Source organism: Triturus cristatus, chromosome 9, assembly GCF_964204655.1.
Source record: "Triturus cristatus chromosome 9, aTriCri1.1, whole genome shotgun sequence".
NCBI classification, from domain to species: domain Eukaryota; kingdom Metazoa; phylum Chordata; class Amphibia; order Caudata; family Salamandridae; genus Triturus; species Triturus cristatus.
The window spans coordinates 326,378,140-326,405,607 of NC_140592.1; the positions used below are offsets into that span (position 1 = coordinate 326,378,140).

Below are 27,468 nucleotides of genomic sequence, written 5' to 3' on the forward strand. Positions count from 1 at the left end.
ATATATATATATATATATATATATATATATATATATATATATATATATATATATATAAATTCACTGAAAAAAACATAGGTTTCACACATGTTATAGTTAGCTGGACATTTTACTGATAAAAAACCAATGAAATTCCCCCGTTATAGTTACTGTAGGCAACTATAACTCACGCGACCGTAATCCTCTGCTGATGCTAATACTGTATTTAGACACTTATTTGCCCATGTCTTCTTCCATTAAATTTTAGCTATACATATATTACAAATATTTTTTTTTCATAAAGACACATATGTCATCAGCAGAGGATTACGGTCGCGTGAGTTATAGTTGCCTACAGTAACTATAACGGGGGAATTTCATTGGTTTTTTATCAGTAAAATGTCCAGCTAACTATAACATGTGTGAAACCTATGGTTTTTTCAGTGAATTTGCAAGGTTTTTTAAATGCTAATTCCTAACTATAACGTGTGTGAAACCTATGGTTTTTTCAGTGAATTTGTACGGTTTTTTAAATGCTAAGTTACTTTACGCCATTTGTGGCGTGCGCGCCCACTTAACGCAGTTCGTTCCGTGCGCGCACGGTGCGCGAACAGTGAGCACGCGGTGCGCTTCGCGCACCGCGTGCCCACGTTACGCTACATGGGCCATGAACGCACGATGCGCTTCGCGCACCGTGCGCACATGGAGGAAATATGATGAGCATCGCTGTGATAGGTAAAATATGTGTTAGGTTTATCTATAATAAGCCATGCGCAAAAGGTGCCCTTCGTTCACCTTTTGCACACGGGGTGGGGAGAATTAGGATATTTTTTTTTTTGTTTGTTTTAAATTATTGCCGTACGCGTACGGTAAGCGTAATCGGCGAAATTTCCGAAAAAATTAAAATTGCCTTTTTTCCCTTGGGGGATCGTTGGGGACTCCCTGGACATGGCTAGGTGCTTGGGAGCTGTCTAAACAGCCCCTTTACATGTTTTGGGGCTTTGTTTTTCAACCCCCTGTCAGAGTGCGAGAGAGAAAATGGCGGCCGCCGCTTCCTGGTTTCGACCGATTCGAATGTTTACTAAGATCTAAGGGCCAATCAGAATCGCGCTCGCGCACGTCACCGTACGCGTACGGTAAGCGCACCGTAAGCTGGCTCAGATATATATATTGATTTAAAGGCTATTTTCTCAGAATCTACTGAACAGATTTACACCAAACCTACAAAAGGCACTTCCTTGACCTGAGGACTACCTCTCTGCCAAATTTCAAGTAATTCTGTTCAGCCGTTCGGGCTGTAGCTGTGTCTAAAGGTCCTATGGAAAAATGCATGGGAAAAACACGTTTTGGGACCCCCCTTTTATCTCAGCCCCCGCTTGACGAATCCCCCCGAGACTTTCAGGGTAGGAGCGGAGCGGAGCGCCCCACCTATTTTGAAAAATTCGCGAGGATTCGTCAACCGGCAAGTTATTCAAAATAGAATGTTGCGGATTTCCTATGGAAACGTGGTCCTAACTATAACTATCTACTGGCGACCGCCAGTAGATATATATATATATATATATATATATATATATATATATATATATATATATATATATATATATATATATATATATATATATATATATATTCAAACCTTGTTTCGTGATATCCTCTGCCTCAAAGGGGTGGCGGCCTGCCGGCAAGGACGCGACCCTTAATATTCCATCAATCAATCCTTTGCTCATAAAGATTGCGCCGAGCCCCAATTTGTTTGTAACAGCGTGCTTTATTCCATCAAGTTTGTGGCAAACAACTCCCGACGCGTTTCGAAACCCTCCGGTTTCTTGGTCACGGGTCGATACGATGTTGACACTCGTCACATGATAAAGTACACAGTGTGTAAATGATATAAACAAAGGACTACATTGCTGCCTGGTTCACATAGCTAGCATGGGCGCCATCTTTAAATGATATAATGATACTGAATTTAGCAATTAATTTACATCATTTTGCTTAATTTGCAGCATAATCAGTTGGACTTTCAATGACAAAAATTCATAAAAATTCAATAATAATAATTACAAGTGTAATATTTCAAATTGTCCATTGATTGCATGACACATATTTCGATTACCTCATCGAAATTGAAATAGTCATATCAATTAAACCCAAGTGGGTGTACATGTGGTTTCTAATTTAGCTAATGCTGCAAATTAAGCAAAATGATGTAAATGATGTCATCCTCAAATTTTCAGCATAGGGGATGCTGTTCACCAATGTGGAGGGATGAAACCTGCGGGCATGAAGTATTGCACTGCCTGCAGTTTCCTTACGAAAAGTCTTGGTGTTTATTTTACCTTCCTTAATGTACATTATAGTTTTTCAGCATTCTCAGCATGCCCACCCTTTTTGCATTTATTTCATTTTACTGATCCAAACCAACCTTTTTCTCCACACTCTCATTTCATCCCAGACTTCCTCGCAATTCTCCCACACTTCCTTAGACTTTCATAAGTACCTTTCCAGCTTCTCCTAATCTGTCTACGCATCCAGCTAACAGTGGCATTCTCTTCTTAATGCCCCACACCCAACTCTATCAACCTACTTCTCTCACAGAATTGGAGAAACTGCATGAGATTTCGGAGAGCACAAAAATAACCCAATAACCTACAAATAAGACAGAAAACCTAATCTACTACCACTAACCTTGGGCTCTGGATTAGTGTGCTACTTGCCGCACAGTGTTTCAAAACCTCATCAGTGGCAGTAAGCGCTACATAAATGCAATTACAATGAACAATTACCAGACTTAGAGGGCTCAATGGTGTGATATCCTTTCTGTCCTTGTTCTGTGTTTCTTGAGTTCTTGTCACAGGGTTGGCTTTCTCACCTCCAATGTTAGACCTTTCAAAACCAAAAAGAAAGCACTGACATCAATTTACCAACATAATGAGGTCTCAAACAATCCCACTGTGGGCCAAAATTGGCATTATAGTGTAAGTCTGATTCTGATGGAACACAATTCCTAAGAGCTGGTAAAACATTCCTATCATCTTCTACAGTTTCCTATGGCACCAAAGGCTTGTAAATAAGACAGGTCAGATATACAAAAATGCTCCATTTCGATTGGCTTTCAGCTGGTCAATAGTTACAGGTGAGAATTAAAGCGGGACGTGGACAACAATCATTAGAGATAACTACCCGCACACAACTATCCTTTTTAGCCAGCTGTAGGGTCATTGGAATCTCATTCTGACAGAAATCCAGGATGGTGACAAATGCATGCTCATTATGACAATTATTACCTGTTTTGCAGGAGGGGCTCTGCTGCCTCCTGTGGAGCTCTGAGGCAAAGAGCCGTCCTGCAATGAGAAACAAAAGAAGTCACATATTGAACTCAAGCCTTCGGTTTTGCTGCTCTCATCTTGTGTGAGGGCAAACAGTTTAGAGCACAAGGTAACAACCTGCTGCACCAGGCTGTGCTCTGCTTGTGAATGGCTGCAAGTCTCTCAATTGAGGGCAGCAGTATCAACCTACAAAAATATTGCATCCACTACATTACCTAAAAACTACTTTGTCAAGGTAAATTATGCATGTGCTGTTCTTGGCTCCACATCAACTTACCTTGATGATGTTGTGGTAGTCGATGTAGTGGATGTGATATTTTTGTCATGCGATATTCCACCTTAATATGTTAATTTCAAATGTAAGTCATAGATTCTATCTGTGATTAAATTCACTCTGTGATTATCATAGAACATTCAGAATGTATCTAGGCACTCACATATCACACTCATTGACACTGCTGAATGAGTGAATGCATCTGGCTCTTTAGGGGTGCACTGCATACGCCAAATCTTATTTGGATGACATTGTGAGGTGTCTGTTAAGAAAATATACACAGGAAAAGGTCAAAACTCAGCTGTTGAATGAGATGGAGAAAATGGAAAAACAGACCAGGCAAGTATAAATCTCCCTATGTCATGATCTCAGTTCTTCCCAAGAAGGAATCCCTGCATTCCAGTGTCAGTGGAATAAGGTTTTTACATTGTAGTCTGTAAAGGATTTAAACAATGTTGATAGATTTCCTGGGAAAACGCTACGGTCTGTTATCATCTATGGAAAGAGATCTTCTCTGGCCATGACTCATTCCAAGAGGCATGTATGGTAATCTAAATGGTGGACATTGTACAGACAATGAACACAAAACTCACTGTAGTAAGTCTTAATGTAGAGAAAGCCTTGGTTGTGGTAACGCAGGGATACCTCTCGACAGGGTTATCAAGCTATTAAAGGAGATACTGAAAGCAGTCTTTCTGTCAGAGAATCTAGAATGATATTGATAAATATAGTGGATTTCTAACTTGACTACCAGAATCACTCGAAACATGAGCCCTCCACCACTTAGAAAGAATCTGTATAGTCAAGGGTGTTGGGACCCTGAGACCTAGGTCACTGTAGTTATGATAGGTGAAGGAAATCTTATTTGCTTGCAGAGATTCCTTAGCAAAATATCCAGGACATCCTATCCTTAACTCCACCATTAGTCCTTGAGTGGCATGGTTATAAAATACATAGACCCACTATGGCCCATAGTGGCAAAGTGCCAGCTATGTCCAGTTTATTATACTCTTATCTTTTGAAATGACTTTGATGTATTCCTGGAATGGAAGAAAGAAATGGGAGTACACATCAGTGGTGTACTCTTGGCACCTATCCACTGAGATGTGCACTATAACCTACTTTCACCAACTCTTAGGAAATCATAATATTCAATGCTGTATCACATCGTACCCTAACAACGGCTTAAACGTGTTTGTGCGCTGAGGACCATATTTTTTTAGAGGTACAAAATAAGAGAAATTAACACAAAGTACTGTAGATTGCCACATTTAAATTATTTCTGGGTGTGATTTAGTGGGTGTAAGCGTATTGTATTCTCAATTCCTGTTAGTTCATCTCCTTCACTTGCACTGTGCCTTCAGGAGGAGCACCTATACTTTTTTAACTATCTATACCGTGTATTTGTGACATGTGTAGTTAATAAAAATGATAAAAGTGTGTCTTTTTGTCACATTGATTGTGTTGGGATAGCAAGGATGACAAAGAGAGACCCTTATAAATCATAAAACTGTTTATTGAATAATTCCTTATGGAACATTGTTTTCTATACAGCTTTAATAACCAGGTTCCTTGGAATACAGGTTGCTCACCGTTTATGTTTTTTTTTTTTTTTTTTGTTTTTTTTTTAGTTTTTTTTTTTTTTTGTTTTTTTTTGTTTTTTTTTTTTTTTTATTCCTCATATACCACCAGACGGGGAAGGGCAGTCCAAAAAAGGAAGCATCCTCCCCTCAACCCCCACCAGAAATAGTACGATTCCGATTTTAGGACCCTGGGGGGAGTGGGGGAGGAGTCTAACCTCTCTGGCATTTTACTGTTTGCTCAGTCCACTCCAACGTTTACTCACTGAGAGGCCCATTGATGATGTTAGAGATTGAGCCCCAACAGTGCCCAGGTAAAATCATCGGAATACTTCCATCATCTATTCCGCCAGGCCATTAAGGGTGCCCATACCTTTGCTTCACTAGAGGGGTCGCAGGCAATATCTGACTCACAGGTGAACATAATATGTTTCAAGCAATCTGAGAAGATAGGTGCCTTCTCGTTTTTCCACGCCCTACATATTTCTCGCCTTGCTAACAACATAATATAAAAAATAAGTTTAGAATCAGTGGCACATATTTGATAATTGTTAACTAACCCAAACAAAATTGTCTTTGGATTTAAGGTAAGTTGTACATTTAATACTGCTGCAGTGAATTCACCTAATCTGGCCCAATATTGTGCCAACGAAGGACAATCCACAAACATATGTATGTCATCAGCGGCGAGCAATCTACAACGAGGGCACCGATGTTCCAGATTGGTGAATCTTACAAGTTTCTTTGGTGAGATATATACTCTATACAGGGTGAACAGATGGTTCCTTTTAAGTGCAGCTGGCTTAACCACATTATGTAGCATAGCAAAGGAATCCTCCCACAGCTCCTTAAGATTATTATAATCCAAATCAATCTGTTCGCCCCATATTTTTAAGAGTTCAATCTCCGGAATGTCATCTGCTCCCATCATGACCCAATACCAAAATGCCAACTCTCTTTTCCAGGTCCCTTTCTTGCTTACCAGGTCAAAGCTTGAATTAGATGTACAAGACACCGGCGCGTGAGTAGCCCACCAACCTGATAGTTGATAATATTTGAACCTGGTGAGAGAACCCTCCGTCAGGGTATAGAGAGAATCCCAATCAATGAAGTGTGTATCCTTTAGAAGATCTCCCCAATGTGTAATACCGGCCAACCTCAAAGGGCGAGCTAGCTGATCTTTCACCGTTTATGTTGATATTGTTGTATGCCAGCGGCACCACCACCCTTAGCAACTACAAGCTCTGCACGTGTGCCAGATCAGCTTGTGGCTTCACACCTTACCTACTCAGATGCATCTTTTTTGTCAAACGTATGTTTATTGGCATTTTGTAAAAAAATAGACAACGTTTGCTATACAACAACAGGAGTATCAGTGCCATAGGATACATTACACACTGTCACAAGGAAAGGCAATGTGGAAGATGCATGCCTGGACTTCTCTATGCCACTCTGCGAAAAGAAAACAAGCTATAGTGACCAGTACAGTTTCAAATAGTCCATAGGCATAGTAGGAGACCTATACCAAAATAGGTTCTCGCAGTCCGTTTTATCGTGACAAGTTTACACACCACCCTTCCAACTGGAAAGGGACTCCCAAGAGGAAAATAACAGTCCAAATGATGGAGCCAAAATTCACCCTAAGCCCTCCCCCCACCCACTAACAAGGAATGTGGTGGCGACACTATGTATAAAAGCCAAGTGAACTACTGGGCATAAATGTAGTGTATTAGAATTGAAAGAGATGCATGTCCCTGATTAAAGGTAGCTAATGGTCCCCACTTATATTCAAAGCTTTTATAATTGTCGCAGAAAATCTCCGCCATTCTTTCCAGACAGAGGAGTTTCCATAGTCGCGCATGCCACATTGAGAGGGAAGGGGCTGTCCTCTTCTTCCAGGCTGCTGCGATCGTCACTTTCGCCGCACATATACAAGTCCCCATGATAGCCTTGTCTGCCTTGGTCTGGTGTTCTAAGGAGGGATCCAGAATGCACAGGAGAACTCCTTCCAGAGTGGTCGGTACGGGATAGCCCAACATGGTTTTGATTTGTGCCAAGATTTCCTCCCAGAATGGACATATAGTGGGACAATTCCACCATATATGTTGGAAATCACCCAACAGCCCGCAACCCCTCCAGCATCTGTCAGTTGTGTGCGGGAAGAATCGCTTGAGTTTAGCAGGGTGTAGATACCAGTCCATTAGAGTTTTTAAATGTGCTTCCCTAAGCTCTAGGTCGGAAGTGATTGAATTTTGATATATCAGACCAGAGTGCCCCCTCCCACATGGACATGTATCTCGGCTGAGTGTGTGGTGGAGAGCAGCCCTTTCATGGAGCCCACTGTTCTCACATACTTCTAGAACCCTGTTTTCTCCCTCGTGGCTTTGTCCCGTATGTAGGGAGGGAGTGCCCAATGCCTAAGTTGAAGGAGTGAAAGTGTTCTTCTGGTGGTAAATGTAATTCCCCTCTACAATTATCAAAAGTGAGGATGTCATAGTTGTGGAATAAGTGATCAAGCATGAGGCAGCCTCCCTCCCTCCCTCCGGGCGTCGAATGGGTCTTTGTGTAGGGCCGGCAGAAAGGTCGGGTTAAAATGGATTGGGGTGCAAGGGGAAGGAAATGTAGTCCAACTCCCATCTCTGAACACAGAGTCCCAGATTTTCAGTACAGTGCGTGTGGGGGTGCTAATGTACACGTTCGCGGGTTGCTCCTTCTTAGATTTCTAGATAAGATCCCATATTGTTCTTCCCGCCACTCCTCTATCCATATGGAGCCAGTGCTTCCCCGACTCCTGTTTAAACCACTCCGTCACTATCCGCAATTGTGAAGCTTTGTAATATAACCCAATATCTGGCAGTCCAAACCTCCCTTTCGCTCTAGGACGCCGCAGTATGGAGAAAGATAAGAGGGCCCTCCCTCCTTGCCAAATGAATCGTGTAAGCAGAGATTTGATTTTAGGCAAAAAGGTTGCGTCCAAGTCAATGGGTAAGGCCTGAAAGAGGTATAATAGTTTGGGCAGCGTGTCATCTTAATGGCGTGAATGCGGCCAAGCCAAGAGATAAATAGGGGCTTCCACCACTTGAGATCTCTCTCAAGTTGAAGGAGGGCGGCCGGAAAGTTGGCTTTAAAAGCCCCTCCACTCGTGGGGTCAGCTGGATCCCCAAATACTGGAGGGAGCGGCTGGACCATTGCAAGGGGGACTGAGACTGGAGTGCACGCACCTCAGCGCCCGGAAGTGGAAGATTAAGTACATAGGACTTGTCGAGATTGACATTGAAGCCGGCTACGATTTCAAATTTGGCTAGTTCCACTTGCAATGCTGGGAGTGATCGAGACGGGTCCACGAGTGCACATCGTCTGCAAAAAGTGATATTTTGTGAATGTCTCCTCCAAAGGGGATCCCTTGAATCACCAAATTGTTTTGGATGGACATAGCGAACGGTTCTATGCTCAGCTCAAATAACAGGGGGGACAAAGGACACCCCTGTCTAGTGCCTCTCGTGAGGGAGAAAGGGGCCGATAGCACTCCATTGACCTGTACCCGGGAGCAGGGCTGTGTGTAGTTGGCCTTAATCATACGAATGAATTTGTCGGCGAAGCTAAAAGATTTAAGGACGCGAAAAAGGAATGCCCAATCCACCTGATCAAAGGCATTTTCGGCATCGAGCCCCACCAAGACCGCCGGTATCTCCCGTTTGGAGGCTTTCTCAATTAGGTATATCGTGCGTCTGATGTTATCATGTGTCTGCCGCCCCTGTATAAATCCAGACTGATCGGGAAGGATTAAATCTGGCATTAAGTCCTGTAATCGGTTCGCAAGAATAGTAGAGTGAAGCTTTGCGTCTAGGTTTAGGAGTGCTATGGAACGGTACGTGGCACATAATTGTACATTTTTCCCAGGTTTAGGGGTGACAGTTACCACTGCTTCGGCCGTGGAGGGGGGTCACTTCTCCTGTCTTCACCATCTGGTTGAAAAGGCGTGTGAGGTGAGGAATAAGGTCAGGAACAAAGGTTTTATAGAAGTGGGCTGTGAGACCGTCTGGTCCTGGAGCCTTGTGTCTCTTCCGCAGTTATGGGGGCCGTAAGGCTGTCATTCGTAGCCTGTGAGATACGGGGGAACCACAGGGCCCGGAGGTAGCTATCCTGCAAGTCCGCCTCTTTTGGTTCTGCGGTGTAGAGTGCCTTGTAGAAAGACCGAAAGAGGTCAGCTTTTTCTTCATCTGCGTGGACTAACCCGTTTCTCCCGTCCCGTATGCTTCCGATGTATTCCCTCTCGCGTTTCTCTCTGAGTTGCCTCGCTAGGTGTTTGCCTATTTTGTTCCCCTGAGTGTATTAGACATGGCGTAGTTTTAAAAGGGTGTATTCCGCCCTGTTAATATAGATTGCTTTCAGCTTGCCCCACAGGGCTGTAAGGGCGCTCTGAGTCACTCCGGTAGGATTGTTCTTGTGTGCCTGATCCGCCCTTTCTAACTCCCGCTCTAGACCTTCCCTCTCCAGCGCCCGCTGTTTATTCAGGGTGGAGTTAAGCTCCAAGCATTTCCCCCGTATGACTGCCTTAAAGGCATCCCAATTGTTACCCGGGGAGGTGTCTTCAGGTCTATTGGCTTTCAAATATTCTGTGATAGCATCTCGTAGCTCAGTGCGCAGTACCCTATCCCGTGTAAGAGATATTGGGAAGTACCATTTGGGAGTCATAGAGGGGGCAGATTCCCATTGTAAGCAAATCGAGAGTGGGCAGTGATCCGAGATGGAAAGGGGGAAGATCTTGGCCTCTCCAAGTGTGCCCAGCAATCGTTGATTAATAAAGATGTAGTCTAATTGTGAATATGTGTGGTGTACGTGGGAGTAGAATGTGTAATCTCTAGTCTGTGGGTACAAGGCACGCCAGGCATCCCGTAGACCTAGGTCGTGGAGTCTATGTTTTATATCTGCAGAGAATGTGCTAGTTTCGGATCTGTGTGGATGAGTGCTGTCTAAGTCAGATTGCCAAGTGAGATTAAAATCCCCCATTAAAATCGTTGGCCCTTCTGCAAAGTGATCTATTTTATCTAGCAGGGAGTTGAAAAAGCTCGTTTGGCCCATATTTTGCGCACACATAACAATAAAGGTGCATAGCATGCCCCATAGTGTACCCTTAACCAGGACCACACTGCCCTCCTTATCTGATTGGACATCCAGAGGTTGGAAAATCATCGAAGTGTGAAAGAGGAGTGCCTCTCCCCGGTGCTTAGTATGCGCTGACGATCTATAGATAAGGGGATACATTTTGTGTTTAAGCCTCAATTCGTCAGCTCTCTGGAGATGTGTCTCTTGGAGTGCCACAATGTCAAAGTGGTGGTCTGAGAGGTACTTCACCACCTTTTGCCTCTTCTGCGGGGAGTTTAGGCCCCGAACATTCCACAAGGCTATGGTAATTACCATTTTACAGAGTCGGATCCTCTCCCCCCCTCCCCCAGACCCGTCATTGCGCGCCTGTGCAGCAGAAAGCGCGGAAACCAGAGGCATCTTTTACCTGGATTGCCCTACTGGCAGGTCTCAGCTAGGACTGTTGCTCCCCGCTGGTTTCTAATGGTGCACAGACTGTACTGTATTGTATTGAAGCATTTATAAAAACTCTTGGCAGTCTCAAGGTATTTGATATCTATGTGGAGGTTAAGACAGAAAAAGGTGTTCCCCTAATGCTGCTTTGTACTTAATGTTTTAACATATTTTATCTTGGTTTATTGTAATAAACTTAGTTGGATTTGTTTTTCTTTTGTATGCCTTGTATTTTGATTTTGCTTTCATACATTTTGTATTTTTGCATTTATCTTGCTCTTTTATGGCCTTTTAGGCCAATAAAAGATATTGACTGATAACTCTTAAGACACCTATGATGTAAGATAAAACTCTGTGAAAAATGACTCTGAGGGCAAGTCTTGCTCAGGGGCACATTAACATTGTGAGTTATGAGAACTGGTCATTCTTTGTGATGCATGTCTATGATAGCTGTACAGATAGAAAGACTATCTTCTTGATTTTACGCACTTACAACTTGTTTCGTGCAACGTGGTTGATGAAATTAATGGTCATAAGAAAATCAAGCATGTTTTAAGTGGGAACGTTTATACCTCAGCAGCAGCCTCTGCTCCTGTGCCTGATCTGAGATAGCTTCTTGTCATCTGGGAACCTGGATATTCATCTTTAATCTGAAAGCTCTGTGTTCATGCTGCCCCATGAAAAACGCCATGTTTGGGTGCCTCTTGTGAAGACTTTGGCTCACCTTCAGTTGGGACAGCCTGCACTCTGTGACTATCATGGTGGTTCAACACCACTCTCATCACCCAAGGGATCTCTTCTGGCATATTGTGCTGCTATCATAATGGAAGGCATTCTTCTCATCAGTGAGTTCAGTATGATAGGTGCCCTGTTTTTGCTTGTTCCATTATGGCGGCAGCGGGTGGCAAGTCCGGATGACTTCTTTGTCAGTGCTGAGAAGATGGCTTAAGAGGTGAACTGATTTTTGCTACTCAACCTGGCAGTAGAAAACGTACATCGGGTGTTCCGAGATGTCCCAGAAGCAGGCCCCCTCATACTTATGTCACAGTGATGCATTCTGAGCCACTCGTCATACCTAACTAACACAATTCCTCCTCTGACATATGAAACAGTGCAAAGATAAGACTATTGATGATTTTTATGCCTGCCTCAAAGAATGTGATAGAATTTGCTTGATTCATTACATGAAGACAGAGTTAGGGCTCAGGTCATACAAGGATATTCATCTGTCAAGCTAAGAGGCATCAGTCTGCAATAACAAGAAATCCTTTTCCAGAACATTCTGACGCTTAACCATTTTCAAAAACTGTCCAAAGCCTGCACCACTTACATGGAATCTATGTTCATAAGTACAAGTCAAAACCCCAACATTAAGTGGAAATACTATCAGTATAAAAACCTGATTCCTTGTTTGGTGGTCCCAAAAATTACATTTGGTCAATGTTGTGGTTCGTACCCATACCTCGCATGGATGTCATGCAAAGAGCAAGAAGTTTTTCAGGGCCAGTAGTCACACTGCAACTTGACCAAAGCCCAAGTTTACCACGGGTTACCTTAGCAAAACCACACAAACTGCCTTCAGCCAAAAACATAACAAGTGCATACATCTTCAGCATTTTGCACCTTGCCCACTCCTGGACTCCTGTTCCTTTCCACTTAGTTACAATGAACACATAGCATTGCGTCTGATCCCTCAGCATACACCCGTTCCAGCTTCCTAGTGTGAGTCAGTAGCATGTTTCATGCATTCAGTGCATGGGTAGCATAGTACCTGCTAATGATCTGCCAGGCCAGCAGAGATAGTCCTAAAAGAAGGAGTACTCCTGTGATGGTTAACACAGCCACAAACCAGGGATCGGGAGTCCAATAGGTCACTGTACCATTCACAATACGAGGAGGGTTCTTGATGGTCTGAAAGAGTAAATCACAGAGTCAATTCATGACATGGTAACAAGGTTGAATTTAGGCTGAGACAGGACCTTACATCCTCAGCGGAAATAGCAATATTATGTCAGCTCACTACATATAAGTGCCCCAATGCAATTTTGTTTAAACAATTTAATTATATTTGTTTTTCACAGTACAGTTATTTTGCATTATAACAAACAATACACTTGGTGGTGAAGGAAATTAACACTGGGTTTTGAAGATATGAGATATTGTATTATGGCATTTGTATAGCATTTAGTGCTGCTATGCGTGATGCTTATCCACATGGGTAGCACGCAACACCATGTGGGTGTCTGATTAAAAGTGTGTTCTATTCACTTTAGGCCAAATGTGGGAAGTGTTTCTATGTCTTCTGTGATTACCTTGAAGGTGCAGATCTCATGTTTTGGGACTTGTTGTGTAATGGATGAGGAAGTGTCAGAGGTAGTCATGCATTTTTATAGTTTGTGCTATGCCTGATGCTCCGAATAGCTCTGCAGGTCCCTTTATAGTGCTGGCAGTTTTCTTTTATCATCTCAATCCGGTTGCCTATGCTGACTGTGGCGAGAGGTCATCCACTCTTTGATCTTATTGATCTGGGGGAGGTTCCAGATGAGAGAATTAAGAGCACAGTCACTGGCTCATTGTTGTGTATACCAGAATTATATAAATAGTAACATGAAGAATGGTGTGATACTGTGATTCCTAATACTGCGGTGTTAACACTTTGGAGATGATCTAGCTATGCCAGATCTTCTACCCATGTCAGGCATGTATCGCTCATCGGCTCTTGAATCTGTGTCTCCTTAAACATACATGATAAGAGACGAACAGATCTTTTCATATTTATTCAGTTGTGTACTAGAGTCATCATCTTCTCCATTGCAGATATGTTCCATATCATAGTCAACCATGCATTGCTGAGGAGGGCGGGGTATAGGGTCTTCTAGAAGTGTTCTATGGACAGTTTAGCTGCCAGGGGCATGAAGGTAAACTATTGACTATGTCTTTACAGTAGAAACAAAATTACTTTTATGTATGTCGTTCAAGTGCAAACACTGAAACTTGATCTCCTTTCTTCAACAGATCAGTTACAGGGTGAGTAGTGCCAGTGCAATATCTTATTCACCACTGAGCCATTTTTATCAGTCCTGCTTGAAAGGGATCACTCAAGTGGGTAACAGGACAGCTGACTGCCCACTAATTTTAGCCCATGCTTGTTTCTTGCCTCGAAGCATAGGTGATTCATATTGCTGTGTGAATGATACAAGTCCTGTAATAAGATGCATGTAAATAAATAGAGCTTTCGTACCAGGGAGCCCAGCCACCAATTATGGCCTCACTTCTCAGGGTCTTCTGCAATTCTTTACAGTCCTCCCAACACCTCACGAATACCTGGTTGTTTTGTTCTCCCTATTCTGTTGAGTCTGTTCACTCTCTTTAGTCTACACTCAGTTATATTTATATATTTTAAATGCGCGGATCATTTCTTCATTTCTTTTTCTGAAATTTTGCTCTTGTCTCCTTCAGGTGACTGTATCTTTGAAGGTGGAACGATGCTGAAAAACACGGAAAATCAATACATAACAAATAAACAGATATGTTTAAAAAAAAAAATGTTTACTTATTTGTCAACAAAATAAACGAGCAAATGTCAGCCGTTAGATGTTTGATTCTATTTTACAAACTCATAGCATTCACACCTGAGCCGACTAACAGACGGTGTGCAGGTTGTGTGGGCTGCTTGGTTGTAAACCTTCTTTTATACTTCAAGAAAACACAGAGGCACCAAAACTGTGATGCATCTTCTTTGCTTTTTTACCAATGGGATGCTAGAGATAGCAGTTAATTGTGCTGGTCTAGAAAAAATCTCCTTGATGTTAGAAGTAGCAAGGTGCAGATCTAATGACTCATAATTAGGACATTTCTATGCCTCTTGTGAGAAAGTCATCCTTTTTGCCCTGTTCACCCCCATTTTTTGACTGATACGTGTGGTAACTGACTCTGACTGTGCCTTGGGCTCTGATAACCAGGCCAAGGGCCAGTGCTCTGATAATAAAGGTATATCGTAATTAAGTATAATTACAATTAGCAATGACAGACCCCTGTAAGTCCCTAGTATATAAAAAGTCAAGGCGGGTTCAAACTACCTATAAGTATATAATAGGTCAGGGAGATTTAGAGGCCCAGTTTGTTTCCTGAACTTTAGTGTGCACTACTGTGTTGCCTGCTGTCATTTTTAAAGGCAGCCCTGATTTGCAAACTGTTTCTAACAGTAAATTATATGAAAATTCGACTTTGGAATTAAAGGTACAAAGTAGTAGTATTTCTACATTTAGGTCACCTCCAAGGTCACCCTAGGTACTCCAGGGATGGGGTGCCATGTACCTATAAGCAGGGACATTTATAAAAGATGTTTTATATGCCCTGGTGAGGAAAAACGTGTACATTTTATTGTACCTCCTTGTAGATTATAAGCTCCATAGTCTAGCATTGCAATATGTTATTGAAGTATAAGTATTACTGTGACAAGGCTAAAAATGTAACTTCAGGACTTAAAAGATTAGCAATGATAAATCCAACAACTTGCCACTGTTGAATTTATCATAACTAGTACAGACAAAAAGCTATAGGACTCTCTTTTTTTGGGGAGCCAAATTCCAGCCTTTTAACAGCCTTTCCTGATTGGTTAGCCTTACGAGGCTTAGCCAAGCTGCTTTGATGAGGTGATAAGTGGTCTGCATAGAGCAGAGGTTATCTGATGGGTGGAAGCTCTGCAGCTGCAGAGAATAGGTCAGTTCGGGGAGCTGGGATAATCAAACTAGGCTTCAAAGAGAGCGGACAGCAAGGAATGTTAGCCAGGCCTACCCCATCTTCCTGTACCCCAGCCGAGATGGCAGGCCCGGGAATGGAATTAGTAGGAGGGGGAGTATTAATTGAAATGAACCACACCAGTAGGTTTGTTTAGCCAGCTCTTACTCCAAAGGTGAAAAAATCTCCTTCTTGAATTTTAAAGTGCGGTGCTTTGTGAAACAAGAATATGCCACACTTTGGAGGAAGCTGTCATGCTTTTGGGTGGTACCCTGCACCTCATTGGACAGGGGAGTCCCCTGCTTGTCACCCCAAATCATTGAATAAATATGTGAGAAATATGTGCATAGCAGCTCAGATTTGCTGCCTGAAACTACAAGAAGAAGAACTGCCCTCCTGGAACCCTGGTCTGCATCACACAGGATTGCTCCCAGAAGAACTGCTCCTATTGCACACTTGGAACTACAGCCCTGAGGACTTTGCCTTGCTTCAAAAAGGATTAAGGAGTGGACTCCCTGAAAGCAACAGGTTAACAGACGTTCCCTCTACCATCTCCCTCCAGTGCATCTTGTGGACATTTAAGGATTTGGCCAGGTGCATTGTGGAAATTCTAGTTTCAAACTTCCAGGGACCACCTCAGAGCTTCTAGACCCTGGTATATGTGTTTTGAACACTTTGAACCCTCAAGAGGAAGTTCAGGAAGAAGTTCTAGAAGTTTGGAGGAGTTTGGAACAACGTTTGGAAAAAGCTCCATACGTGGACTGACTCGACGTCCAGAGTGAAGCCGACTACTTTCAACAGCGACCTGGCCTGGATTTCAGTTTCTTCCAGCTGAAAGCTCCGGAGCTCAAGACTTTCAGGAGTTGACTGGGGTCTCCCGCTGAACCAACCCGGCGAATCTGGAGATAATCCTCCAGATACATTTCTAAGTGTGAAGGTAACATTTGACCGGGGCCTCCTGCTTAGTGTATCTGACCAGGGCTCCATCGGAGTCAGCCTCAAACTTTGGCTGTGTCCCGGTCAACGTGACCAGATATCCCAAGTTGGCGCTATATGTTTTTAAGCACTATAAAGTGGTTAATCTTTAAAAAAAACCACACCTGCAGTTCTCTAAATTGGAGTTTTGTCGTTTTGGTGTCATAGTAAAGCTAAAAATATTTCTTATTTTAATAAATTTGTGTGGGATTTCTATTGTGTGTTGCGTCTTACTCATTTAATGTATTGGTATTTTGAAATGCTTACCATACCTGTCTCCTGAATTAGGCCTGTCTACTCACAGCCAGCTACCAAAGGTTGAGCAAAGGACTAATGTATTGAGGCCTTATCTGGACCTGAAATTGCATTGGTGGGATTATTCCTAGTGATAGGTGCATACCTAGCCCTACTAATAATCCACCTTCCAGCACCTCTTAAATCCAAAAAGCAACTGTGTGCTTTACTGGGTTCCTGTAAAGAAATAACTCTAAAATGATGTATTTGCTAATTAGGAGAACAGTCTTAAATGTTCACAGTCTCAGAGAAGGGTTAGCTTGACAGGAATAACATTCTTCTTTTTGTCACCAAAGGCCTGGACACTAACTGGTTTTACAAACCCAGATGTTACTACCTTCATCTTAATATTTCCTGCAGTCCCTGCTTAAAAAATGTGTTGTCATAATTGTTAGTGAGTCAATGCCAACAGTAATGTTCACATGGGCTTTGTAGGGGATTCCCACTTGGGGTCCCAAATTCTCCCTAAAGGGTTGGTAGCCCTAACAGTGGTAACCTGGGGCATGCTTCCCTTTCACTGCCCGACCATGAATGTTTTGATAGGGATTCTGCAGACTCCACTCCATCTTCTGCACATTTCACATGGTGAAAACGGCTGGCACAAATTTGGTCACAGGAGTACTGCCCACTGGAGACACAATCCTGGTATAATGACAGACAGTATTTTTATGATAAGGTTTGATCTACCTTGTATGATTTGCCTTTGAAAGGGATGATAGGAGTATTACTAACAACTACCCAGGAGTGACAATTCAGCAGCTCGTTGGATGCACTGTTAAACCAACAAAGTGCTCATGACAGTAGACATGACCTTCAAACAAGACAGACCCAGCCTTGTGGTAGGTTAGGTAGAGTAAGGACGATGATGATGGAGCATGATTTTTGTAAATAAAATCTGCTCAATGTAATCTGCCAGAAAGTGCGAATTAACATAAACAAATAAAATGGATTATAGTGACACATGAAAACATAATGTATAACATGAAAACGTGTAAAGGAAACTCAACAATTGTTTTCCTGAGTAATGAAATCAACGTAATGAAAACTATATATTGTTAGTTGAGAAACATAGGTGATTAGTATTTAATAAATAAATGAACAATAATCTTGTCTGTTAATTGAATATGATTTATGTCTTATAAAATGCAGAGACACGACAAACACAGAAGAAAAGCTTTTATTCTTCGTGAAAGACTTCATAAATCTTTTAGAAAATAATTTTCTCTTTTGCCAATTAATGTAGGCCTTAGAAAATGTTTGAGGATGTGCTTATGTACTCCTGTCCTTCAAAAGTTTCAAAGGTTTCCTTAGACTGTAGATATTAGTTTATTTCTGACTGAACTTTATAGGTTTTTTTCCCCGTCTAGGCGAGAGATGAGGTAGTTCTAGTATAATTGTTTCAACATTTATATAATTATGTATCAAGGACTTCCTTTTACTTCCTCAGAAGTTGATGTAATAAAGTTTAGATAATAGTCGTTTACAAATATTTGTAAAGTAGAACTCGGAACACTGCCTCCCCATGTGAAATGACCAATGAAGATGCGAGGAGAAGAGAGAAAATGAAACAGCTAATGGAGATAACAGTGTGATGTTATATAAAAACGACTGTGAGAAAATGTTCATCGGCTCGTTCACAAGATCGGTGACCTGTCCCTGTGTTGTTGGTATACTGAATGCCATGCTGATTCTGTTTCTCTGACTGGCGTGCATCCTGCAATCCTAAAGACTTTCCTATTGACTTTACACATCATTGGCTAGTGATGTTGCGTGTGCTATTGTAGTGAGTTCTTCCTGAATACGCACATACATTGTTAAGTTAGCATAACCACGTTAGATGTTAGAATGCCATCTTTCTGCTTTTGCACACGACACTGCGTTTACATGTTATTTCTTAAATAAACTGCTGATTCGAGACTTGCTTCACATGAGAGCAATCTGTTGTTACCATCCCAAGCTCTGCGCAGCGACCTTGGTCTGTACATGGTGTGACAAACAGTCTGGAATATTACACAATGCATGTTTTCTACTCTAGGTTGATCGACCCACTATTTAGCCATAACACACGCGCAGCTGCACATACCTGAAAGTTGGTGCTTTTAATATCACAGACATCATGTTTATTATTCAGACCGAAGACGAGCCTTCCTGCGAGAAGTCTCCTGATGCTCCTGTGATGTGATTTCACTAAGCTGATCTTTGAGGTATGGGGTACCCTATTCAAGCCTAAGAGACCTTCTATTAGCATAATAATAATATTAGCTTCTTAGTAAAGGGAAGGTGGTAGTATCCACTGTCATTATAATATGATCACCCCTTTTATATTCTATGGTATTGTAACTATGTTGATGGTTTTGATATTAATCATTTGTCTGCTTGTATTAGCCAAAGTACTGCATCTTAGGACACGTGGTCTATAAAAATAAACTCTTTTTATTTACACCGTGTCTCTGTTGATTATTGTTGTGGACTGATGTGAGAATAATATACGAACAGGTATTTCCGATTCCCACCATTCCTGAGAGTACCCTGAGTCGCTTGTTCTGGGTTGTCTATTCATTGGGATCTCTGAGCTAAATCTTGGATAACGAATGGGACACTTATGCTAGCCGGATACTGGGTTCTGGGTTCTGAGGTGAGTTTCTGGTACACCACAATTCACTGAGGTCCTGGGGTTCTAAGCATAGTTCTGTGTATAAGCAGAATCCCTGCAACATGGCGCACCTAACGTTTGGTCTATGAGTTGAAACGCCTTAGTAGTGCTTACATTTAGTCCACAGCACCCTCATTCTTGTTTCCGGATAACAAGTCTGACGGATTTTAAACCTACCTAGTTCTATTGATATAGGTTCTTTCAAGCTTGATTATTAAAAAGGTTATTGAACACTTGTGCTACTGAATACTTGAAGTGTAGCGTGTCCTTATGGCAATAAATATTGCGGCGCATAGCCGTGCGGCACTGAAACGTCACTTGACGCAATATGGAGTGCCGGACGCGGGCATGGACGTCATCTTTGTGGTGGGAGCCGATGCGGCTCATCCCTTTGAGTTATTCTACTCTTGGGTGACGATTCCGGCAGTCAGTGGAAATGATAATACATTTCATTCATACACTGCCTCTGCAGTGCCTGCTGCCTATGCGCCGTATAGGACACAGGAGATACCAATATCTGCTTGGCAACATCAGATTTGGTTTAATGGCGCCCTCCCCCATGTGGTTATACCGCCGAGAATGGGCCCTTTATCAATTGCGGGGGCCACTTGGCCGGTACTAGCCGGATTTACGCCTCATCCCCGTTACCTCACGGTGACGGTGGATGAACTGCGTGTACTACACACTGCCCTTATAACAGTATATAGGGCGTTAGTGCAGTATGTGTCGCGCACTGTACAGGCGGGGGCGCCTGTTGGTGCGGGACAACCTGGTGATCGTCACGCGGTGGTCATTAGTCCTGTTATGGTTAATTCTGTTGTAGGCAAGCGCCCCCTCACGAGGGATGATTATCCCTTTTGGCTTGCTGAAAAATTTGACCAAATAGAAGCGGTTTATCCGCATACAACTCCTGTGGAGAAACACAGGATCCTCACCATTAGTTTGCCTAAAGACTTAGTTCCCCACATGGATGATTGTGGGCTGGGCACCGCTTTCATACATGAGGTTTGGTCCCTCCCCTTTACGTATAGATGTACTAGGGAAGGCACTGAGGTTTATTTGAAAGGCGAGGAATGTACCACGACACCAGACCATTCCTTGGTATGTAGGCACATTCAATTACACGGCGCATGCAATGTACAAGCCCCGAACTTAGCCTGCGTCCTACGAGGTATCCCGGTGCCTGTGATTACGCCTTCTTTCACGCTGCTTGCAAATGGTAGTTATTTAATTTTGAATAATGAAGCTTGCTGCGGGATGTTAGTGGGAATCCCGTACATAGTAACTGTCTCGCAGAAAGTTGTCTGCTGCAATAATGTTCTCTTTCCACCCCCGCGTGGGCAGCTGGATGTTTCAATCTGGCCTTCGATTCCAACTTTGAAAGCAGAGTTCAACAAGTTGAGCAGAATAAGAGCTTTATTGTCCCAAAAAGAGGTGCCATTGACTTCCTCTCGTGAAACATTTGTCCTTCACGTTGCTAATACACGCACTGAGGTACAGGCGCTTCTGAATACTGACCTCCCCCTACATTTCGGCACTTTGATCCAAACTATTTTTAATGCCTCGTCCACGACCGGCCTGGCTCATTTTTTTAAACTTGTGGGCTCGGGTCTCGTGACCTCTTTCAAAACTATTTTTGGTGTGATTCCGGCATTTTTTCATTCACTTTTCTCGAGCATCTTTGGAGGTGTTCCGCTGCTTCTGGCGCTGGTGGCAGGTGTGCTGCTTTTACTTTTCATACTACGGAATGGCTGCTCCTTCTGTGCCACACGAGCGCCTGTCCCGCCTGCATCTTCTTCGTGATAGGATGCTTGACTTTTATGGAACTCTGCCGTTGGCGACCTTAAGCCTGGCATATGGATTATCCTTCAGGTATTCCTACTTCACCTGCGTGCAGCCTGTATTTCACTGCCTGGATTGTCCCTTTGAATGGCCTTTGGATTTGTGCTTGACCAACCTGGTGTCTCCGGTGCCGGATTTCGATCGACTGATGAGGCCCTTAGTGTCTCACGAGTTGGCCTGTTCTGGTGTCCGGATTATGGCCTGTGGTGCGGCGCATGGTATCCTGGGTAATTGGGACATCTCAACAGCTGCCTACAACTTCTTGGCTATGAGCTATTTGGAGGAACATTCCGGGTGCCCTCTGATCGTGCTAGAGGCTCCGATGGTTGAAGAACACGTATGTTCCTTTTCGTTGATGGATTGGATGGCTGAGACTTTCAGTGGACCTGCAAACGATTTTTTGTTGGAAGCAGTGGCCACATATGCTGCCTATACATTCATGGATTAACTGGACGGTTGTCCTTTGCGCCTGTGCTACTGGACAGCACTTTAGCGCAACATTTCTTCTTTTCTTTCTCTTTTTTTTCCCCGATGGTCGTTTTGAGTTTTTTTAACTTCCATATTTTTTTTTCTTTCAAAAAAACCCTGGTTTATATTTTTTGTAGTTTCGGTCTTTGGCCCATTCTGAAACTCTGCATTGGTTACGCCTTGTTCTGCTCTGACGAAACTGAACTCTGCGTTCTCTCTTTTCTTGCCTATTCAATAGTGCTTCGATCAAGGGGGCGTGTAGTGAGTTCTTCCTGAATACGCACATACATTGTTAAGTTAGCATAACCACGTTAGATGTTAGAATGCCATCTTTCTGCTTTTGCACACGACACTGCGTTTACATGTTATTTCTTAAATAAACTGCTGATTCGAGACTTGCTTCACACGAGAGCAATCTGTTGTTACCATCCCAAGCTCTGCGCAGCGACCTTGGTCTGTACATGGTGTGACAAACAGTCTGGAATATTACACAATGCATGTTTTCTACTCTAGGTTGATCGACCCACTATTTAGCCATAACACACGCGCAGCTGCACATACCTGAAAGTTGGTGCTTTTAATATCACAGACATCATGTTTATTATTCAGACCGAAGACGAGCCTTCCTGCGAGAAGTCTCCTGATGCTCCTGTGATGTGATTTCACTAAGCTGATCTTTGAGGTATGGGGTCCCCTATTCAAGCCTAAGAGACCTTCTATTAGCATAATAATAATATTAGCTTCTTAGTAAAGGGAAGGTGGTAGTATCCACTGTCATTATAATATGATCACCCCTTTTATATTCTATGGTATTGTAACTATGTTGATGGTTTTGATATTAATCATTTGTCTGCTTGTATTAGCCAAAGTACTGCATCTTAGGACACGTGGTCTATAAAAATAAACTCTTTTTATTTACACCGTGTCTCTGTTGATTATTGTTGTGGACTGATGTGAGAATAATATACGAACAGGTATTTCCGATTCCCACCATTCCTGAGAGTACCCTGAGTCGCTTGTTCTGGGTTGTCTATTCATTGGGATCTCTGAGCTAAATCTTGGATAACGAATGGGACACTTATGCTAGCCGGATACTGGGTTCTGGGTTCTGAGGTGAGTTTCTGGTACACCACAATTCACTGAGGTCCTGGGGTTCTAAGCATAGTTCTGTGTATAAGCAGAATCCCTGCAACACTATACCCTTTCGGCTGAGGGGTTAGCTTTTCAGACTAAATGCATGCTGTGCATTTGTATTTCTAGGTTCGTATGAGAAACTAATAATCTTGCATATATGTCTTTGCAATGACTTTTCTCTCTCCCTCTCACTCCTCTATACTCTTTTGTTGATGTATTTAATATGAGTTGTTTCTTATTGTGAATTTATCCTGTAACATTGAATCTGAGAGATGACATTCTAATCTATGTACATGTGTTTGACCATTCACATTATGAAATAACATGAACAATTAACAAGCTATGAATTATAGTTTGTCTTTATTCAAGAGTTATTGAGTTATTTGACATGGTATTGATGTTTACAGATGTTTAAGCTATTTCTTCATTGCAGGTCCTTATGAGGGAATAGCTTTCCGACTTCCATTACTTAGTCCCTTTTAGCTCTACCAAAGATCCATCGGAGGACCTATGTTAGAGCTAACTGTGTGAAAATGACTTATGGGCCCGTCATTAGAGTTACGTTTCCGATAGTTTTATGAAGGTTGGTGTGGGAAGTAAGAGGATAAAACCCCCCACCACTTCTGTTGCATTCGTTTTTGGTAGCAGAGGATGGTTAGTTTAGTCTAAAATACTGGGTAATGAAGAGGCGGAGGTAAAGACAGGGCGGATTCAAACAGTTTCAATATATATGTTAAGTTTGTACCTTTATGTCACAGTGTGATCTGTCTAACCTCAATGGAAAGAAGTTAGTGGGTCCGTCGTAGGCCCAAGATCCCGAGATAAGCCCAAGGCAGTTTTAGTGTGGCATACACTAAAGTTTATGTGCGTTGTCTGCTGACGAGCTTTGGGAGATGCACCTGTGCGCCTGTGAGAGGTACTGAGACCTGAAAGGATTGTGGCAGCTTGCTCAACAACCCCAGATAAACTTTGTTTATCTCTACTGATGACGGATAATATCCAGAAACATATGTGTCTAGAGATTGACAGCACTAACCTGCACCAACTTTAGTTAAACACTACAGCAAAAACTCAAGTAAGCATTTAAAATGAACTGCATTTACCATAATGCTAAGGGGTGAACTGTGCTTGGAGGTAAAGCAGTGTGCTCTCACCCCCCCTTCTGTTTGAAAAGGCTCCCTTGAGCCATAGAGCTGACAAGCCTTTGGAGATGCGTCTGTGCGCCTGTGAGAGGTACTGAGACCTGAAAGTATTGTGGCAGCTTGCTCAGCAACCCCAGATACATTTAGATTTTTATCTCTACTGATGAAGGATAATATCGCGAAACACATGTGTCTAGAGATTGACAGCACTAACCTGCACCAACTTTGGTGAAACATTTCAGCAAAAACTCAAATAAACATTTAAAATTAACTGCATTTACCATAATGCTACGGGGTGAACTGTGCTGGGAGGTGAAGCAGTATGCTCCCATCCCCCTTCTGTTTGAACAGGGAAATTTGTTGAATGAAAGTGTAGAGGTTTATTTCGGTCACTTCAGAAAGCACAACTGGGGAAGTCCTGAGAATTTTCCATTTGTGAGAGAACATAATCGCACTGGTCGAGGTTGTGCTGGAGTGTAGAATTTCTTGGAGTATATGAAAATACTTTCGTATTTCTTTATGTGGAGCAGACAAGCTGCCTTTATGTAGTTTGTTATTATTCATCAAAGACTTGGAAAGATGCTGACGGTGATTATGTAAAGGTAGGGTCAGTAGTAGGAGTTATACTGACAAAACAGAGAGCCGTACTGGTATTGGTCAGTTGATGAGAAAAACGTTACTGGAGTGCTGTGCTGCTATAGGTTAGTTAGTGTGAGTCGCACTGGGATTGGACAGCATAGATAACTTTGATTGGAAGCAGGGAAAACGTAACATGGAAGACAGTTATTAAGATTTATTTACTAATACGATGTATAGTTAGTATAGAAACATGAAGTTGTTAAAATTGTTGAAAATACTGTTTAGTAAGGATGAACTGATACCCATTAGAGAAGGAATTCTAATTGCTCTTGAAGGAATGCTGGCATCATACATGGCATTAGAAAGGGGTTATCATTAACCCTGGGCGTACTGTGCGTAGTGGGGCTACGCGGAGCATCACGGAGTGGGGGCAAATCTACGCACACACGCACACTCCGCGTAGCCCCACTACGCGCCACCCGCCTCCCTCCCGCTCGCTTTCAAAATACATTAAGAATGATCCTAAACTTTAAAAAAACAAGGTTTAAGTAATTTAAATAACTTACCTGAGCTGCGGTGTCCCGGGGCTCCCTCTTCTTTCTCTCGCCGACGACTTCCTCACAAATGCACATGCGCAGCCGCCCGCGCATGCGCATTTGTCGCGACAAATGCACGGGCGGCCGCGCATGCGCATTTGTGAGGAAGAAGTTGGCGATAGAAGGAAAAGGGAGCCCCGGGACGCCGCAGCTCGGGTAAGTTATTTAAATTACTTAAACCTTGTTTTTTTAAAGTTTAGGATCATTCTTAATGTATTTTAAAAGCGGGCAGGAGGGAGGCGTGTGGCGGGCAACTCACTCCGCCGTGGGTGTGCATAGCCTGCATGCCCTACGCCTACTTCGCGGATCGCGAAGTAGGCAAAGCTACGCACACTCCGCGGCCGGAGCGTAGCACTGCACCCAGGCTTAGTTATCATACGTGTACCTGGCTAGAAAATTGGATGAGATATAGTGAGCAGGATGGTAATTTGGCTTTTCCAGAAAATTGTACTTTTAATACAAAGATTTTAGAAGATTTGGGAAGACGAATTAATAAGTTGAGTCCAAATACGAGACCCATGTAGTACGAAGCTCCTGAAGAGTGGGATTACAAGGCATAAAAAAGAGAAAGAGACAGACAATAGAATAGATATGAGAATACAGTGAGTAGGTATTATGAATAGGCCTGGGTGGTAAATTCCGTTCCGCTCGTGTAATTTCGCGTTCTGCGGAAAACGCGGAGTTGCCCAAAATTCTGCGTTCCGCAGGTTCGCGGAATTTTTTGCTTGTTCGTGTTCTCAAAATGCGTGTTTGCAAAATATTTCCCCCAAGCACGCAAACAGCGTTTACAAACAGGAAAAAAGCATCGCAAACAAGCAGCTGCGCGTGGTTGTGGAATTACTGCGTGCTCGCGGAGATTTTTTACCATTTCGCGGAGCTTTGCGTAGCGCGACTACGCAAATTCTGCCCACCCCTAATTATGAAGCAAAATGGGATGTTCGTAAGAAAATGTGGAGAAGAGACACTGTTGAAGGAACTAGAATGTTTCCGGTCATGGTAGCTGAAACGAGTGAAGGGGGAAAATGTAAAGAGAAAAAGAAAAATACTGAACTACAAGAAAAAGATACAGGTTTATTTGGTAGTACAGATGAAATTGATAAGGACTTCTGGAATGAATTATTAATGAACAGACCTCAACCATACCAAGAGGAGCAACAAATTAATACAAACACTAGTGCTGTTGTTTCACCAAATGCTCCTTTAATCCAAATTGAAGAGCAAGTGAATAGACAGTCTGAAGAAGTGAGACAGATTCAAAATGGGACTAGGGAAGAATCAGTGAGATTGAAAAAGCCAGTGAATCCAGATGTTTTGTCAGTCCCAGTGACCATTGGTCCAAATGTCCCATTATATAATGATGGGCAAGGACTTGCTCGAGTACATGCTTTAACAGTTCAGGAAAGGAGTAATGAACATCCCCATACAATTTATAAGGAGACAACTAGAATTAATGAGAGATCAAATAAAAATAGTGGAACGAATGTGAGTGTAATCACGGGAGAAGTAGGACAATTGATTGATATTTCAGAAAGGGTAAATGAAACACCAAAACAAGTTATTTATCTTGATCCCAACAAATTAATGCAAGTTGAACAGAGAGTGATGCATTCAAAAACACCTTGTAGGCCTAGAAGTGATGCAGGTGAAGATATACAGTGATCATTAGGTCCATCGCCAGAAGAATTAGATGATTGGATTAGAGACATAGCTCCTGGTTGCAGTGGGCAAAATAAAGATGCATATATAGATGTGAGTAAATTAAAAGCAGATTTGGAAGAAATTATTGCAGGTATGATAAGTCCAGAAAAATTGAAAAAATTTAAGGAAGATAAATATGTGTAATAATATTACGAGAAAAGCAAGAAGCTTGCATGAGACATTTGCTGAAGTTGCACACATGTATGGGGTTGATATTGAAAAATTAAAAGCTTTACAGAAGACATAGATTAGATTTTACTGGCAAAGATTTGGAGAATCTGAATGTTTCAGGTAAGCGATTGCAGATTAAAGAATTAATAAGTAGATTGAAATGATGGGGAGAACTAGATAGATGGAAAGGAAGATGGGCTAAAACAAAGCCAATGTAAATACAAAGGTGAATGCTGTGTTGTCATTGTATCCTGTAAGAGAAGCAGTAGGGAAAGAAACAGTTGAGGTTGTTACAGCATACCCAATGAGAGAGATACCAGGAGGTGGGAAACCACCTTTACAATGCATTCATTACATCGCACTATCTTTACAACGCAGTCATTACAACGCAACATCCTTTACATCACATGTCATTACAACGCAGCCATTACATCGCATGTCACTACAACGCATGTCATTACAACGCATGTCAC

At 42.4% G+C, this 27,468-nt stretch overlaps 1 protein-coding gene across 2 annotated transcripts in view; it reads right to left on the minus strand.

Annotated features, from left to right (window-relative positions):
• The window catches only part of CDHR4 (cadherin related family member 4), a 392,851-nt gene that overhangs the window by 109,239 nt on the left and 256,144 nt on the right, over positions 1 to 27,468 (minus strand). For both annotated transcript variants that reach the window (XM_085625056.1, XM_085625057.1), the window contains exons 15-17: positions 12,475 to 12,614; positions 3,270 to 3,326; positions 2,769 to 2,868 (exon numbers count right to left, since the gene is read on the minus strand). In XM_085625056.1, coding sequence (XP_085481182.1) covers positions 2,769 to 2,868; positions 3,270 to 3,326; positions 12,475 to 12,614 — 297 coding nt within the window. The remainder of the gene's footprint in view (positions 1 to 2,768; positions 2,869 to 3,269; positions 3,327 to 12,474; positions 12,615 to 27,468) is intronic.